The sequence below is a fragment of the Prunus dulcis genome, chromosome 6, assembly GCF_902201215.1.
Source record: "Prunus dulcis chromosome 6, ALMONDv2, whole genome shotgun sequence".
Classification (NCBI taxonomy): Eukaryota; Viridiplantae; Streptophyta; class Magnoliopsida; order Rosales; family Rosaceae; genus Prunus; species Prunus dulcis.
The window spans coordinates 25,795,917-25,811,710 of record NC_047655.1 but is presented as its reverse complement, the minus strand read 5'-3'; the positions used below and the strand labels follow the sequence as shown (position 1 = coordinate 25,811,710).

The 15,794-nt window shown below is 36.9% G+C and overlaps 2 protein-coding genes across 4 annotated transcripts; both read left to right on the top strand.

Moving 5' to 3' along the window:
- The first annotated feature begins 1,248 nt into the window (after positions 1 to 1,248).
- On the top strand, positions 1,249 to 9,306 carry LOC117629945 (phospholipid-transporting ATPase 1-like). Of its 3 annotated transcripts, none has more exons than XM_034362625.1 (10): positions 1,249 to 1,847; positions 2,101 to 2,223; positions 2,359 to 4,328; positions 4,947 to 5,280; positions 5,494 to 6,286; positions 6,481 to 6,604; positions 6,773 to 6,992; positions 7,330 to 7,788; positions 7,890 to 8,189; positions 8,733 to 9,306. In XM_034362625.1, the coding sequence occupies exons 3-9, from the start codon at positions 2,591 to 2,593 to the stop codon at positions 8,089 to 8,091; spliced, it is 3,870 nt and encodes a 1,289-aa protein (XP_034218516.1). In that variant the 5' UTR covers positions 1,249 to 1,847; positions 2,101 to 2,223; positions 2,359 to 2,590; the 3' UTR covers positions 8,092 to 8,189; positions 8,733 to 9,306. The 3 variants fall into 3 exon arrangements, with proteins under 3 accessions (XP_034218516.1, XP_034218514.1, XP_034218515.1); XM_034362623.1 differs by having other exon boundaries at positions 1,250 to 1,847; positions 4,941 to 5,280; XM_034362624.1 differs by lacking the exons at positions 1,249 to 1,847; positions 2,101 to 2,223 and having other exon boundaries at positions 2,262 to 4,328; positions 4,941 to 5,280.
- A 3,941-nt stretch (positions 9,307 to 13,247) lies between these two features.
- On the top strand, positions 13,248 to 15,228 carry LOC117631953 (probable WRKY transcription factor 70). Its single transcript, XM_034365297.1, has 3 exons — positions 13,248 to 13,769; positions 14,363 to 14,467; positions 14,580 to 15,228. The coding sequence occupies exons 1-3, from the start codon at positions 13,366 to 13,368 to the stop codon at positions 15,070 to 15,072; spliced, it is 1,002 nt and encodes a 333-aa protein (XP_034221188.1). The 5' UTR covers positions 13,248 to 13,365; the 3' UTR covers positions 15,073 to 15,228.
- Positions 15,229 to 15,794: the final 566 nt, after the last annotated feature.

Genomic DNA, 15,794 nt, shown 5'->3' with positions numbered 1-15,794 from the left:
TATAATGAATATGAATATCATTTATATTTGTTCTCATATCTTCATATGTCATTTATATGTGTGTGCAATGGATTTTATTTGATTTTCTCATTCTATCTAAAATAAACTTCTAATACTCTTTCATTATTTTTAAGTTGCTAGAATTTGGGTTATACTTTCTAAGGTTGAAAAGCACTCTTCAATAATCGTAAAGGACATTGGTTGTTTTGTTAGGCAAAGTGCATTATTGGTTTGTTAAATAGGCCCAATAGGAGCAACTTTGTAAGGGTATTATGGGAAGATGATATATTTTTGCTTCAAAACGACAGGAGCAAGAGCAACATCATTATGTTGGAGGAACCTCGATGGTCCTGAGATTTAAAGGTTCATGAATATGTAGTACACAAGTGAGTCGGTGACTGACATAGGAGGGATTCGTGAGCTTCAACGGAATTCTATGTAGGCAATTATATCTGTAGTGCAATTTAAATTGTATGATCTGACTTATTATTATCTTGATTTAATCTATTCACGGTTGCCAATCCAACCAGGTTTTACATATGATTATATTCAACGGTTAGGAGTAATTTTGGAAACAAAATACAAACCATGAGAAGGATTTGTCATTGCATAATCCCTGAAGTCTGAGTGGTCCAAGTTAGTTGATTTGTCCTTACAAAATCCAAAGAGTTTAAGAGGAGTTGTACCAAAAATTAAGAAAATATAAATATACCCAAAGAGTTTTTTTGTTTGTTTTTGGTTTTGTTAAACAAGGGAGTGTCACCTCTCCGAGCAGGGCACGGGTTAAGAGAAAGCTCTTCCCAAGACATGCGGATGATCGAACTCAGGACCTCATTGAAGATCTCGATCACATTCGCCCAACATGTGTGGCCTAATCTGTTCAATTTCCACTAGACCAAACCCACTTGGGTTGGTTTAGTGAGCCAATATGGTATAATTTCGTATCGTATCTAATAAATTTACAATACATAATTATACATATACGTAACAATTTACAAAACGTAATTATACCATAAAATATATTTGCAGCTTATAGAGATTTTATATAACACGGAATATCTGATTCATTAAATTCACATCCAAATATGATCTCTCATAAATTTACAGGGTATAGTTTCTAAAAAAGAAATTATAAATTGAGAGGGTTTCAAATAAAGTGAGCAACATTTTACGATAATGCCCCTGGGGTAATTATCCCCTATTAATATTACAAGATAAGAAAGAAAAATTAAGGGGAACGTTGGCTGGCAAAAAGCTTAGGTACAGATTGACAAGACGAGGAAGAGTTCGTCAGTAGTGACCAGGCAAAAGCAAGGCCCCAAGATTCGTGCTTTACCGCTCATTTCTCTCTCTCTCTCGTCTTCTTTCTTTGTCCTCCGCCTGCGATTTTCTCGGCCTTTTCGTGCCGCCCACCTACCAGCCCCTTCCCTCCAATTCGACACGTCCCAATATTCTCTTTCCCTCCATCCTTCCTTCTCTTCCTCCTCCCAATTTTCCTAACAAAACTGAATTAATCACCTAAATCTCGTTTTTCTTCATCGAACCCTAAGTTTTTTCTTCTTCTTTTTTTCCCCAATTGCATGAACCAATCAAACACGCTTCCAAACATTCCTGATCTGGTTCATGAAAATTTCTTAAATCGAACAATAAGAAAAAACTCAGGGTGAGATCAATTTTTTTTTTTGCTCATTCAATTCGTGATCTGTTTGTCACAGTGTGCCTGCCTGCCAATTGCCATTGCGACATTTCGCATTCATTGCATTGAAGGACATCTCAAAATCTGCTCAGTTTTCGTTTCACCAATACCGAGACGATAAAGCTCCCCTTGTCTCTATTCGGATTCAGAGGTCTGTTGTTTTTTGGGTTTTTTTAATTTATAAATTGTTTATTTTCCTGTTTTCGTTTTTCTATTTTCACGTCTGAGGATTTACGGAATTCCTAGCACATTCTGGTGTATATGATTTCTGAATCGTTTCTAGGAATTTCAATTATTTGGGTTTTGATTTTGGCCGATAATGGGATTTGGGTTAGGAAGGACAGGGCAGGACAGTGATTCAGACTGGTCATTAACCGTATTTTCTTGTCTTTGTTCGTTTTTAGCGTTGGCATTACTTGCTTGGTGATCCGTGGAAGTCCGTTGTTATTTGGAACTTGGATCGAAGTTGAGCTGTTGGGTATCTGTGGGGCCTCCCCTCGCTTCTCCCTCTCTCCCATTAAGGGGAGGTCTGTTTCTGATCTAGTCCTTTTGAGTGTACATAAAAATTGTCTTCTTTTTGTTCACAACTGTATATTTCTGAGATAAATGTGGGTTCTGGGTGGTATTACTGAGCTACATTGTCGATTTTTTCCCTTATGCAGGAGCTTCAATTTCACATTGCATTGTGTGGAATGTGAATACATGGGAAACCCACCATCAATTTTGGGATTAGAGGGATTCTAGATTCTGGGTTTTGATTAAGCAGTGGTGTTTGCCTGAAGCTGCATTTGGGAGATCGGAATTTTGGTTTGATTGACAGTATTTGTTCATGGTGGTTAGAAGTGGGGTGAAGTGTATATATAATTCTCCAATGACCACATTGGAGAATTATATATGACTTCTGGGCAGCCATTGCTATCCTCATCTGATTCTTCATCAGCACCAGTGATTCACTCCTCTTCTCTCACTAAGAACCTTGCCCGTCTCTGCTCCAATGCTTCCTTTTCTTCTTCCAGTCTTGACAACAATGACGATGCTCAAAGTGATCTATTTGAAGTGAAGGACAACGCTGTCGTTTCTGGTTGCTCTGAGAAACCCTTGGAAAATTTCAGTACTCCTGCAGCAGCAACGCAGTTTCATCCAGCCGGGTCTCAGTTATTTCCGCGGTTTCCGTTGGAAAACCCCACGCAGGATAGAACACGCCTGGTGTCGTGGGGTGCCATGGAACTGCATAATGCCAATACAAATTCAGGAACTCTTGAAATCTCCCAGGCTCCATCTAGGGTTCAGGAAAAGTTGTGTCAGAGGATCCGCCACAAAAGTGTGCAGTTTGATGATAACCTGCTACATGATGACAATCCAAGGTTAATCTATATTAATGATCCGAAGAGGACAAATGACAAATATGAGTTCACTGGGAATGAGATTCGAACTAGCAAGTACACCATCATTACCTTCTTGCCCAAGAATCTTTTCATTCAGTTTCACCGGGTTGCGTATTTGTATTTTCTAGCTATTGCTGCTCTGAACCAGCTTCCACCTCTAGCAGTCTTTGGAAGAACAGTGTCTCTTTTTCCCCTTCTGTTTGTGCTCTGTGTCACAGCTATCAAAGATGGCTATGAAGATTGGCGCAGGCATAGATCAGACAGGAATGAGAATAACCGGGAGGCTCTAGTGTTTCAATCTGGCCAATTTCAACCAAAGACATGGAAACATATTCAAGTGGGTGAGGTTCTGAAGATTTGTGCTGATGACACAATTCCTTGTGACGTGGTCTTGTTAGGGACAAGTGACCCTAGTGGAATTGCCTATATTCAAACAATGAATTTGGATGGTGAGTCGAACCTGAAAACAAGGTATGCCCGGCAGGAAACAACTTCAGCTGTATCTGAAGGGTGTACATTTTCGGGGCTCATCAGATGTGAACAACCTAATAGGAATATCTATGAGTTCACGGCCAACATGGAGTTTAATGGGCATAAATTTCCGCTAAGCCAATCGAACATAGTTTTGCGTGGTTGCCAGTTGAAGAACACAGCCTGGATAATTGGTGTTGCGGTATATGCTGGACAGGAAACAAAGGCAATGCTGAATAGTGCAGCTTCTCCTTCCAAGAGAAGCAAACTGGAAAGCTACATGAACAGGGAAACCTTTTGGCTGTCAATTTTCCTATTTATTATGTGTGCAGTTGTGGCCACTGGCATGGGCCTGTGGCTCATACACCATAAACATCAGATTGATACCTTGGCTTATTACAGGAAAAGATACTACTTATCTGGGAGGGATAATGGAAAAACCTTTAGATTTTATGGAATTCCTATGGAGATTTTTTTCTCCTTTTTGAGTTCTATCATAGTGTTTCAGATAATGATACCAATCTCTCTGTATATTACTATGGAATTGGTTCGTTTGGGCCAGTCATATTTCATGATTGAAGATAGGCATATGTTTGACAGTAGCTCTGGCTCAAGGTTCCAGTGCAGGTCCTTGAATATAAATGAGGATTTGGGTCAAATACGATATATATTTTCAGACAAAACAGGGACACTTACTGAAAACAAAATGGAATTCAGAAGAGCAAGCATATTTGGGAGGAATTTTGGGACCACTTTGCAGGAAGAGAATGATGCAGGTATAACATGGCACTCTAAATTTTTCCTGTTCTCTCTCTCTCTCTCTCTCTCTCTCTGTGTTTCCTTTGTAGCTTACCTCGTTTGTAGTAGAGATCATGTTGTAGCTCTTGCATAACAAATTGTGTAATGTTATGTTGGTTCTATAAGTATGTCATTTGTGTGACATTTTTTTCATTGCAATTATTTGTTTGTATCGCTTGCTGAGTAGTTAGGGCCTATCTTTTTTTGTTTTTCTAGTTAAAATATGAGGAAGAAAGGTTAGAGAGCATATAAAAATAAAAATAAAAACTACCAGTTTTTATTTTAAAAATCATGATATGTGTTCTTCCAGCTTTCTCTTATCATCCCTTCTTCGCTGCATCTCTCTCTCGCCTCTCTTTGTTTAGTTATAAAAACAGAAAACTTCAAAAAGAAAAAACATTACAGAATATGCTCTTAGTTTATGTTAGTGTTTGAAACATTGTTTTCTTTTTAAAACTGTTATTTTGAGAAAAAGCTGTTTCAAATTGCTCTGAATTTTCTGCTTGCGGAATATAGATGATACTTTCATAAAGCATATCCAAATCTACTTTTTAAACAATTATACCTCTCATTTTATGAATCTTTGGCAGGAGTAGATTTAGGTAGAAGGAGATGGAAGCTTAAAAGCGAAATTGCTGTAGATCATGAGCTCATGGAGTTTTTGCACAAAGACTTAAGTGGAGATGACAGGATTGCTGCACATGAGTTTTTCCTTACATTGGCTGCTTGTAATACTGTGGTTCCGATTGTCAGTAATGGTACATCTTCCATTTCTGCAAAAAATGAATTAGATGATGTAGAAGCTATTGACTATCAGGGGGAATCTCCTGATGAGCAAGCGCTAGTTTCTGCAGCCTCTGCTTATGGATATACTCTTTTTGAGCGCACATCTGGGCATATTGTTATTGACGTCAATGGTGAGAAACTAAGGTAGAAAGTTACTCACTTCTACTCCTATTTTCTTTCTTGTCCTTTCTTCGTTCAATTAGCTGTCCATTCTTTTTCATAATTATTACATGGGGTTGTATGTTTGAATCATGTTAGTGACGACTTGCGTTGTGTATGAGTGTGCTTTAACATACTTCTGTGCTATCTTTTTACTGACGTTTTTAAAATTTAAATTTATTTGTATGTGGAATCTAGGTTGGATGTATTGGGTCTGCATGAGTTTGATAGCGTGCGGAAACGGATGTCTGTTGTTATCAGATTTCCGAACAATGCTGTAAAGGTGTTGGTGAAAGGTGCCGATACTACTATGTTCAGCACTTTAGCAAATGACCCTGAAAGGGATGATGATGTGAAGCATTCAACTCAGAGCCATCTGAGTGAGTATTCCTCACAAGGTTTACGTACTCTTGTAGTTGCTGCCAGGGATCTTACAGATGAAGAACTTCAGCAGTGGCAATGCATGTATGAAGATGCAAGTACCTCGTTGACTGATCGATCCTTGAAGTTACGTCAAACGGCAGCTACCATAGAATGCAACTTAAAGCTGCTGGGGGTGACTGCAATTGAGGATAAGCTACAAGATGGTGTGCCAGAAGCGATTGAGTCCCTCAGGCAAGCAGGAATCAAGGTCTGGGTTCTGACTGGAGATAAGCAAGAGACTGCCATTTCGATTGGTCTGTCGTGCAAACTCTTGACAGCAGATATGCAACAAATTATCATAAATGGAAATTCTGAGGATGAGTGCAGAAATCTTTTGACTGATTCTATGCTAAAATATGGTGTGACATCATCCAATACAAGAGATCAGAGTTTCAAATTGAAAAAGAATGCTGAAAATGGCTATCTTGAGATACCTGGGAATGCGAAGACGTCCAGTGTGCCTCAATGGAATGCAGGGAAGGAAGAAGAAACGATAACTGCACCATTAGCACTCATAATAGATGGGAACAGTTTGGTGTACATTTTGGAGAAGGATTTGGAGTCAGAGGCAAGCCTCTCTTTCCATCTATTGAACAATTAGCTTGCAGTTTGATATGTCTTTTGCATTGCTGCATTTGTTTATAAATGGCTGATAGCTTGCTTTTGATCTAAAGTGTTTTTCTAGCTGCACATGTTTTATTGTTGAATTCAATTCGCATTATGCTGAGGATTTACATGCTAATTTCTAATTTTCATCCACAGCTTTTTGACCTTGCCACTTCCTGTAGTGTTGTGTTATGCTGTCGTGTTGCACCTTTGCAGAAAGCTGGAATTGTTGATCTAATTAAGACCCGTACTGATGATATGACACTGGCTATAGGTGATGGTAAGTTATCCATTCATAGGTCTCTAGTGGTTTGTCTGACTCATGCAATTCATATTCTTGAGTTTACTGGTTTCTTATGTTACGTGCCAACTGTGGTCCTAAACTATGTTTTATTTGGTGTGAAGTTCCTTTCTTTTGTTCTTCCCCTGATCAATGACATTTCTTTAGGGGCAAATGATGTTTCAATGATTCAAATGGCGGATGTTGGAGTTGGAATTTGCGGTCAGGAGGGTCGTCAAGCTGTGATGGCATCAGACTTTGCTATGGGACAGTTTCGGTTTTTGAAAAGATTACTTCTGGTCCATGGACACTGGAATTATCAGCGTGTTGGCTATATGGTTCTGTACAACTTCTACCGCAATGCAGTTTTTGTAATGATGCTATTTTGGTATGCATGTTTATCTGGTTATTTGGTTTATTCTCGTGGAAGCTTGCTGCTTGTGTGTCATCTTATTTCATCCATATTCTTATATAGTTGAACATTTGTGTGACCAAATCTTCCCAAGTTTAGTTCAATAGCAAAACACTCCTTGAAGGTCAAAGTCTAACATAAATTCTCACAGTTTAATCCAAGAAAGATCATCCATTGTGCATTCAAGTCATTAGTACATTATGTATTGCACATCCAAACATCTTTTGAGCCAAAGGATAATTTTCTCTTTGAATTTACAATATTGGAACTTGTTATGATTCTGATTGTTTTATGCTTTCCTGTTTATCTGTAGGTATATATTATCAACAGCTTTTTCAACAACTTCCGCGTTAACAGATTGGAGTAGTGTTTTCTATTCTGTAATTTATACTTCTCTACCTACCATTGTGGTTGGTATACTGGACAAAGATCTGAGCCACAGGACACTGTTACAATATCCGAAACTCTATGGTGCAGGCCATAGACATGAGGCATACAATTTACATCTCTTCTGGATCACAATGCTTGACACCCTATGGCAGAGTCTTGTTCTATTCTATGTACCCCTCTTCACCTATAAGGATAGCTCAATTGATATATGGAGCATGGGCAGTTTGTGGACAATAGCCGTTGTTGTCCTTGTGAATGTACATTTGGCAATGGACATTCATCGTTGGGTATTTATCACTCATATTGCAGTATGGGGATCAATAGTTATCACATATGCCTGTATGGTGGTATTGGATTCCATACCTGTTTTTCCTAATTACTGGTTAGATTCGTTGACTTCTACTGTTTCCTTTCTGTTTTGAACTTAGAAATGATTTATTATGTTGAGCTGATTTTTCTTTTCACCTTTTCTTTTTGGGGCAGGACTATATACCGTATGGCAAAGTCTCCCACATATTGGATCGCCATTTTGCTTATAACAGTTGTAGCGTTGCTCCCTCGTTTTGTATTGAAAGTTGTGCATCAAATTTTTTGGCCTTCAGATATCCAGATAGCTAGAGAAGCGGAGATATTAAGTAGACAACATAAGCATTTGAGCTCAAAGCAAGATGAAGGTTCAAGTTGACATGTATATTACCGGCTTTCAGAAAAAATTTCATTGGGTTCCCTTTTGTTTGTCCATTGTATGGGTTTCCAGTGGAACACAGCTACAAAATTTCAAAGGTGAGGTTTTTCTTTTGTATATAGAATATGTTGCGAGGTAAAGAAGTAGAGATAATAATTTAGGTTTCATTTTGTTTGATAGTGGTTGCCTTTTTTGGGGGAGGGTCAGAGCTAGTGATTATCATTGGAAAAAATTAGTGTAGATATTAGGAATCTTTCATGGATAATATCACATAGTTGGAAGCTAATCACCTCATTTGATTTTTGGTTTCAATTTGGTCTGTAGTACAAATGTCAGTAATTATACAGTAGTCTATATTTCATTATTTCCTTCTTGGGAGGAAATCGAGTGTAAGTAATTGCACTTGGTGAAGCCATATTATGATGATCAGTGACTTGATCTCTCTGTCCAAATGACTGAACATTGTGTTTTATAACAACTTTGTTGTCATACATGTAAAATCTGAATCATAACATCACGTTGGGTTTAGTGAATAGATTTAGCATTTGAATTATGCCTGCTCTGTAACTAACATTTGCTATTTCTTAAGTTGTGAGTTTCTGCTCGACCCTACTTGATGTTTCTTGCCTCTTATTTCTCAGAGGAGTTGCACTAGTCGACTACACATGAAACAGAATGTTGGTATTTGACAACAAAGTGGAGTAGCCCGTTAAAGGATAAGAACAGGGGAAGGTCACTCGGTTACCAGAAACTCATTTGATAACTCTAGTCGGGAAGGAAAATCAGGTGGAAGAAAAAGAAAGAAGAAAGCCCAGAGTTGAGGAATCTCAAGCAGTTTGTTTGAGTCTTTTAGGTGCTGGGCATCGACAATAGCCAAAATGAGAGGGTTATGTTCATAGCTTTGTCATATGATGTGGTAGTCCATAGAGAGTGGAAGCATGAAGGAGAGAGATTGCGAGGGAGGAAAAAAAGAAGAAAAGGACAGAAACACCAGAGTATATAATAGATTTATGTAGAGAGATCAGGTCTGAAAGTTTTTTTTTTAACAGCTTACATATAAAATGATAAAAGAAAATTACATGTTCTTCATCTTTGCCACAATGCCATCTAGTTTGTTTTGCCATTCCTCAAGTCCTTATTGACAGGACTTGAAATTATAAACTAGTATTGGTCAAACAGTCAAATTGTGCCAAACATTTATACTTTGAACTTCAATTTCAAATTTGTTGATGGTGCTTCCCGGAAAGAATAATCTACCCCAATTCCTTTTGGACCTAACCGCTAAACCCTAAAGTCGACTTTATATAAAATTCCTTACCAAATTTGCAGAATAACCTAATCATGTCATCTCTGTGCGGACTAATATTTGTCCTTTTATTTTCATTTATTTTTATATTACTTTATTTATTTAAGTTTATAATGTAAATAAGGAAGCACTCCTAATTTGAATTCAAATAAAAATACTAGAAAATTAAATTTTCACCAAATCAAAATTGGTTTTAGTACAAAATACGATTTAGGCTAAAAATGATGGCTCATTAAGTCAATATATACTTCATACTAAAATCCTATAAAATCAAGTTTTCTTATTTGATATGTAAGGAATAAAAGTCGCCAAAAATTATCTTGAGAAAATGATTATTCCAAAAAACCATTTTTCATACTTAGTCAATATTGCACTTCCGTTAAAAAATTTCTGGGTCCGTCAGTGTTAATAACACTTTTATTTTCGTGTAATTTTTATTGACCTCGAGCCTGTCCTGTAAGTTTTATGACCTTCCTTCCAGTGTGAACGTTAATTCTTGGGGTGACCAAAATTTTCAACAAGAAACGTGCCTCACATTTGCAATCTGCAAGTTGGTCCAATTTTCTAGTCCGTCCAAGACACAATCACAGCTGTTTTCTTGCTTCAGATTCAAGGGTCATGAGACACTGTTAATATCAAACACTCTAAGGGTAGTTGGGGTTACTATTTACAGTCGTACTGCACAGCTAAATTCAAAGGAAAATTTGACTTTAAATTCAATTCAGCATTCTTTCTTTTCTTCCACTTCACCCTGGAAAGGTAACTTTCTAGTTTACTTTTTCATACAAATTTCAGAAAAAAAGAAAAAGAAAAAGAAAAAGTCACATAAAGAGATTTGAATATTATGTTTCCAAAGTATTGAAAAACTTGTTTGTTGACAATTTGAACCATTGATGGGTAGATAGATCCTACAATGTGAGGTCCACTTCAGTCAGTCTCACCAGCAAAACTCCACTCAAATATTGAGGTGTGTAAGCAAGAAAAACTAAAAGTCCTTTGTTGAGGTGTGTAAGCAAGAATTTTACAGTCATTAAAACCTATTCATATGGAAAACAAGCTGTTTAGGGACAACTAATTGTACCATCTCTTATTTTCACTAGTGTTGACCTTCTGCTTGCTTCTATATCGCTCTACAGCTCTTTTAAGATTGATTAATCTTTGATTAATATAATAATTAATGATTAACTCTGCTAACTAACTCCTGTATGTGTTGATAACTCTTTCTTTATTATGAGGGGGCAACCGGCGGCAAGAGCTAGAGTGTGAACTCTCCTTTAGTCTCCTATGTCTTCTTGCTAATGTCCAGTTGCTGACTCTGAAAACCCATTTCAAGATTACGTCGTGGTGGTGCTCCTCGCATTCCTCCATGTCCAACTTCAATCAAATCTATTGATAATGTATTTTTATTACATGTACATAATCAACAACTAATATTAAACTAGTTTCTTTAACTATAGTCTTCCTTTTCCTTTTCCTCCTACGTAGCATTGCAATAATGTAATTCAAAAGTATTAATTCTTTAAATGTGGAAGAGTAAAAAAGAAATTCAAATGTCACGTCTCCCAAATGTAATGTGTTCGTTTTTGGTGATAATAGTTGTGGAATCCACACAAACAATTTTGTGAATTTTATACCACTTTTACCAGGAACGGGCACACCATTTTCCTATCGAATAACTGGCAAAAGGAAAGGAGAAGAAAATGGATTGCTTTGCTATGCCCTCTCATGCCAAAACTTCAAGTATTGAAGTGAATCAATGGTGATGATCAGAAGCATGTGGATCGACACTCACGTGATGATGGCATTGCCTTGATCTCAAACAATCACATGCATGCAGTAGAGGCTAGGGCTCTAGCTATTGTTTATTCTTCCATAAACAGAACCTATTAACTAGTTAATTATTGCACTTCACAAGAGATACTCCTTTTTAATCTCGTTTAAGATCGATGCCATTGTCATTTCCCCTAAGACCCGGTTTGGTGCAGATCGGGTTTACGCTACTTTGCTACTAGGAATATTTTCACGAGTCGAAGGAAAAGTTAACTAGGTTTTGGTTAACCAAGAAAGTTAGCTACTAAACTAAATTTGATTATTTTGTACAATACGTACTAATTTATTCGTTGCCTTACTAATTACATCCAGAAGCGGATCTAGAAATTTTTCAGGGGAGGGGCAATAATGATTTTGATACTGCCCAATAAAAAACATATTATGAAAACCAGACCCTTAGTTAATTTAAAGATTGACTAGCACGATAAAATAAATACATAATTAATAATAAAAATATATTATCACAGTGAAAAGATTAGATCAACAAACAAGTAGTATCAATCAAATCCTAATTAAACAAAAACTCTAATATCAAAGTGTGATTTGAGATCATTGTGCAAGGACTCTTCTTCGTTGTTGTTTTTTATTATTTAATTTTTTTGACAGATGGGCTTCTTCAAATTGGGAGCATTGAGGTAAGCCTTTTGGTATTACATTATTATTATTATTATAATGAAATATTTATTATAACAACCAAGTAATTGAAGCCAAACAATGAATCTTGAAACGGTTTGCACAAAAAACGAAGAGTTTGAATTTTTTAAAAACACTTCATTTAAACCATTAAACATAAATCAAGGACGACGCCGTTTGTGACAAATAAAAATAGGGTTGTCTTCTTCATTCGTGAACCAGAGCCTCCATCAGCGACACACCTCTGCAACTCCTCCTCTACAACACAGTGTGTGCCTCAATCGTGTAACTTGCCATTTGCGATTTCAGGAGGCCTCAGATCGTCGCACTCAACGAGATGCGCCTTGATAACACCTTTTAAAACGCTAGAGAGCAAAGGGGCAAATCCAGCACATCCATGGCTTTTTCCGGCGAGGGGAGGTGCAACTGCACCTCCTTGCGCCTCTGTAGGTCCGCCATTGATTACATCCATAATAAAATGGGAAGCACATGAAATTAATCAATGCAAGTAAAGCTGGGTTTCATATTATTATTTTTATAGAAATCGAAACTCGGTGTCATCGAATTTGAATATTCCAAGTAACCAATTCAATGCTTCATGGAAGAATATTATAACTCTAGACATTAGAAGAGATTAGTATTAATATTCAGAGTTGCATATATAAGAAATCATATTCTGATAATAACAGGTCACATATGCACATGAAGATATTAGATGCGAAATGCTGATCGTACGATGAGAGTAGCTGATTGTACTATATGAGAGTGACACACAAGACATTTTCCTCCAATTCCAATAGATGCTTATCCACACGTTCCTTATTGGAGATCTAACTACCAACTTACTGTCGTCTTATTCACAACCCAAAATGCCCCTCTATTTGCCCTTAATCACCTACCAAACCTACCTATAACCACAAAATTCCCTAAGGCTATATTCGTGACAATTATGTTTGTCTAATCCAATTTAGATGAGAATGAGATGGTTTTATTTTAAAACTGGGATTAAGATAATATACAAGGCCCAACAACCAACTTTTAATTTTAAAAATTATTGGTTTACTTAAATTAGCAAAATAAAATATCTTTATATTTCCAGAGGGGCAGACAGGGCCAGGTAGGATCCGGTGGTGGATGACGACACCGAAGTGACTTCATGCGATGACGGCGAAACACATTTCGTTTTACAACAACCACGTGGAGGCTCATCCAGCCGTTGGTGGAAAGAAATACGTGAAACGCGCGGATTGTGTCGGGTTGTGTCTCTCATGGACCTTCACTTGTCTTTCCTTTGGATTGGAATCCGAAGGAAGGAGAAGGACCTTCTTTTGACAGATATAAAAAGATATATATCCCATTCATCACTTTGGAGCTAAAGCACACCACATAACTCTCCTCATCTCATAGCTAAACACACTTAGACACATTTAGACAGAGAGGGAGAGAGGGAGGGAGAGGGAGAGGGAGATTAATTAGTTCTTAATCAAAATTATTAACGTCTAATCATGGAGTTGTCTTGGCCGGAGAGTGTGCTATCAAATAGGGAAAGGGTGATGGAGGAGTTGATCCAAGGGCGTGAGCTTGCAAGTCAACTTTGTAGGGTTCTTGATGATCATAAGTCAACACTTGTTAGTGGTTGTGGTGGAGGAGATGTTGGGTCGGCTGAGGGTCTTGTTACTAAGATTTTGGGGTCATTTGCAAATACCATTTTTATCTTAAATGGGAAGGAGGCTGACGGGGAGATTGTTTCTGGTGATCAGATTCAAGGGAATAGTAGTGGTGGTGGGTCTGCAGATTCATCATCTTGGGATGCCAATCATGCTATTATTAAGTCTGAAGATTTTCATGAGGAGATCAGTTGTAAGAGTGCTTCAACCTTCAAGGATCGTAGGGGTTCTTACAAGAGAAGGTAAAATAATTATTATTTACTACACTTCAAGTGATTTCTTTTAATCTTTTTTGGCTGAGGATTCTCAATTTCAATTAAGGGTTTTGCTCTATGAAGGTCTATCCCACATAGGATCTCCCATGAGAAATTACACTAAAGAATTTTGTTTAATAACAAATGTTAATTTAATCACAACAATTTTTCTGAAATAATTATTTACATGCATGCTAATCACAACTGTTAATTTACTTACAACAATTGTTTAATTATGTTAATATTAATCTAACAGCTGTCGTGAATAATTTATTCATGACAGCTGTTAGATTCGATATACGCATAAAGTTTCTATTAAGACAAAATAAGGGAGAAGTGAGGACCATGCCACTTGCTTTTGATAGGTTCATATTCATTCTATTCTATGCCAAAAACTAACAAAATTAGGATATACTTTACTATTTCCCTCTTTTGAGTGACTTAAATACCCCTTAATCCTTTCTTAATTACCACCATATAGCATTATCAGTAATCAACAAACGAATCATTTCATCCACATGAGAATTTTTCCAAATGAATGAAGTTCTAAAACAAAAGAGTCACTTGTTAATCATTTGCAGGAAAACTTCACACTCTTGGACTAGAGACACTCCGGCTTTGACTGACGATGGTCATGCATGGAGGAAGTACGGACAAAAAGTCATCCACAATGCCAATCACCCAAGGTACACCTTAATTGGGGAATCAAATATAAATTAGAATATTCGACACAAATTAAAGTGACAATATTTGTTTTTCAAGAAATGAAGTTGACCAAGATCATGTTAAATGATGCAGGAACTACTTTAGGTGCACCCACAAATTCGATCAATCGTGCCAAGCAACCAAACACGTGCAACAAATTCTAGATGATCCACCAGTTTTTCGGACCACATATTATGGCAATCACACATGCAGAGACTACTTGAAAGCTTCTGAGTTGATCTTGGATTGCACAAGCCATACAGAGTCTTCAAGTTACATCAGATTTGGCGACAATAAGCAAGACCACCCCTTTTTCTCATCTTTCACATCAGTGAAGAAAGAGGTCGTCGTCAAGGAAGAGAAACCACAACCAAGTGATGAGCATTTGATGGCAAGCCACCACCACAACCGTTCATCATCCGGTGATTATAATGTGTCACCTCATCCGACGGCGTTCAAGTCGTCTTGTCCCCTTAGCGGGCTTTCGTCAACCATTGATCCATATGATTATGAGGGCGATGTGATGTCTGGTTTAATTGTGGGGCCTTATTACTTTGATGATGAAGTTTTGCAATATGAATTTTGAATTTTAATCTACTTTTAGGTGTCGGGTATTGGCAATTTAGCCTTTGTTATGTTGTGTATAATGGGGGTTGTGTAGAAATCAGGTCTTTGCCAATTCTGGTAAAAGAAAAACACATGTTCATCCTTCGTATCATTTAGTTTTTTTCTACTCTAAATATGAAATGCCTTCTTGCAACTACAAATTGGCCCCAAAGTCAAATTTAGCCAACAGCTACAAAAATCTTAAGATCAAACCATTTATATTTTTATCAAGCGAATTTTTTGTCCATCAACCCTACACGTATACTTTGCACAAATTTATTTCGTACGTTTTAGAAATCAATAGTAAGATGATAATAAGTTACATTTTTTCCTATTATCAACTTTCATTCATTCAAACATGGACTTTGCCAAGTTGGTTACAGTGAATGTGCTTCACATTCTGCAACCGAGTTTGAATTCCCAAAGATAGACTGAGACTCTCAATCCGATAATCTATAGTTAGGATTCACTTAACAAATCAAATATGCATTAGAGTTGCTCTATAAGCCAATAATAATTTGATTCAATAACTGAATATAAGATATGATTTGATTTGATTCAATAACTGAATATAAGATATGATTTGATTTTTATATGTTTCATATAAATATTATATATGCGTGTGAGAGTAATTTGAGTTCTATAAATGCATCAAGAATACACTTGAACTTTTTATTTGTAATGAAATATCAAAATTTGAAA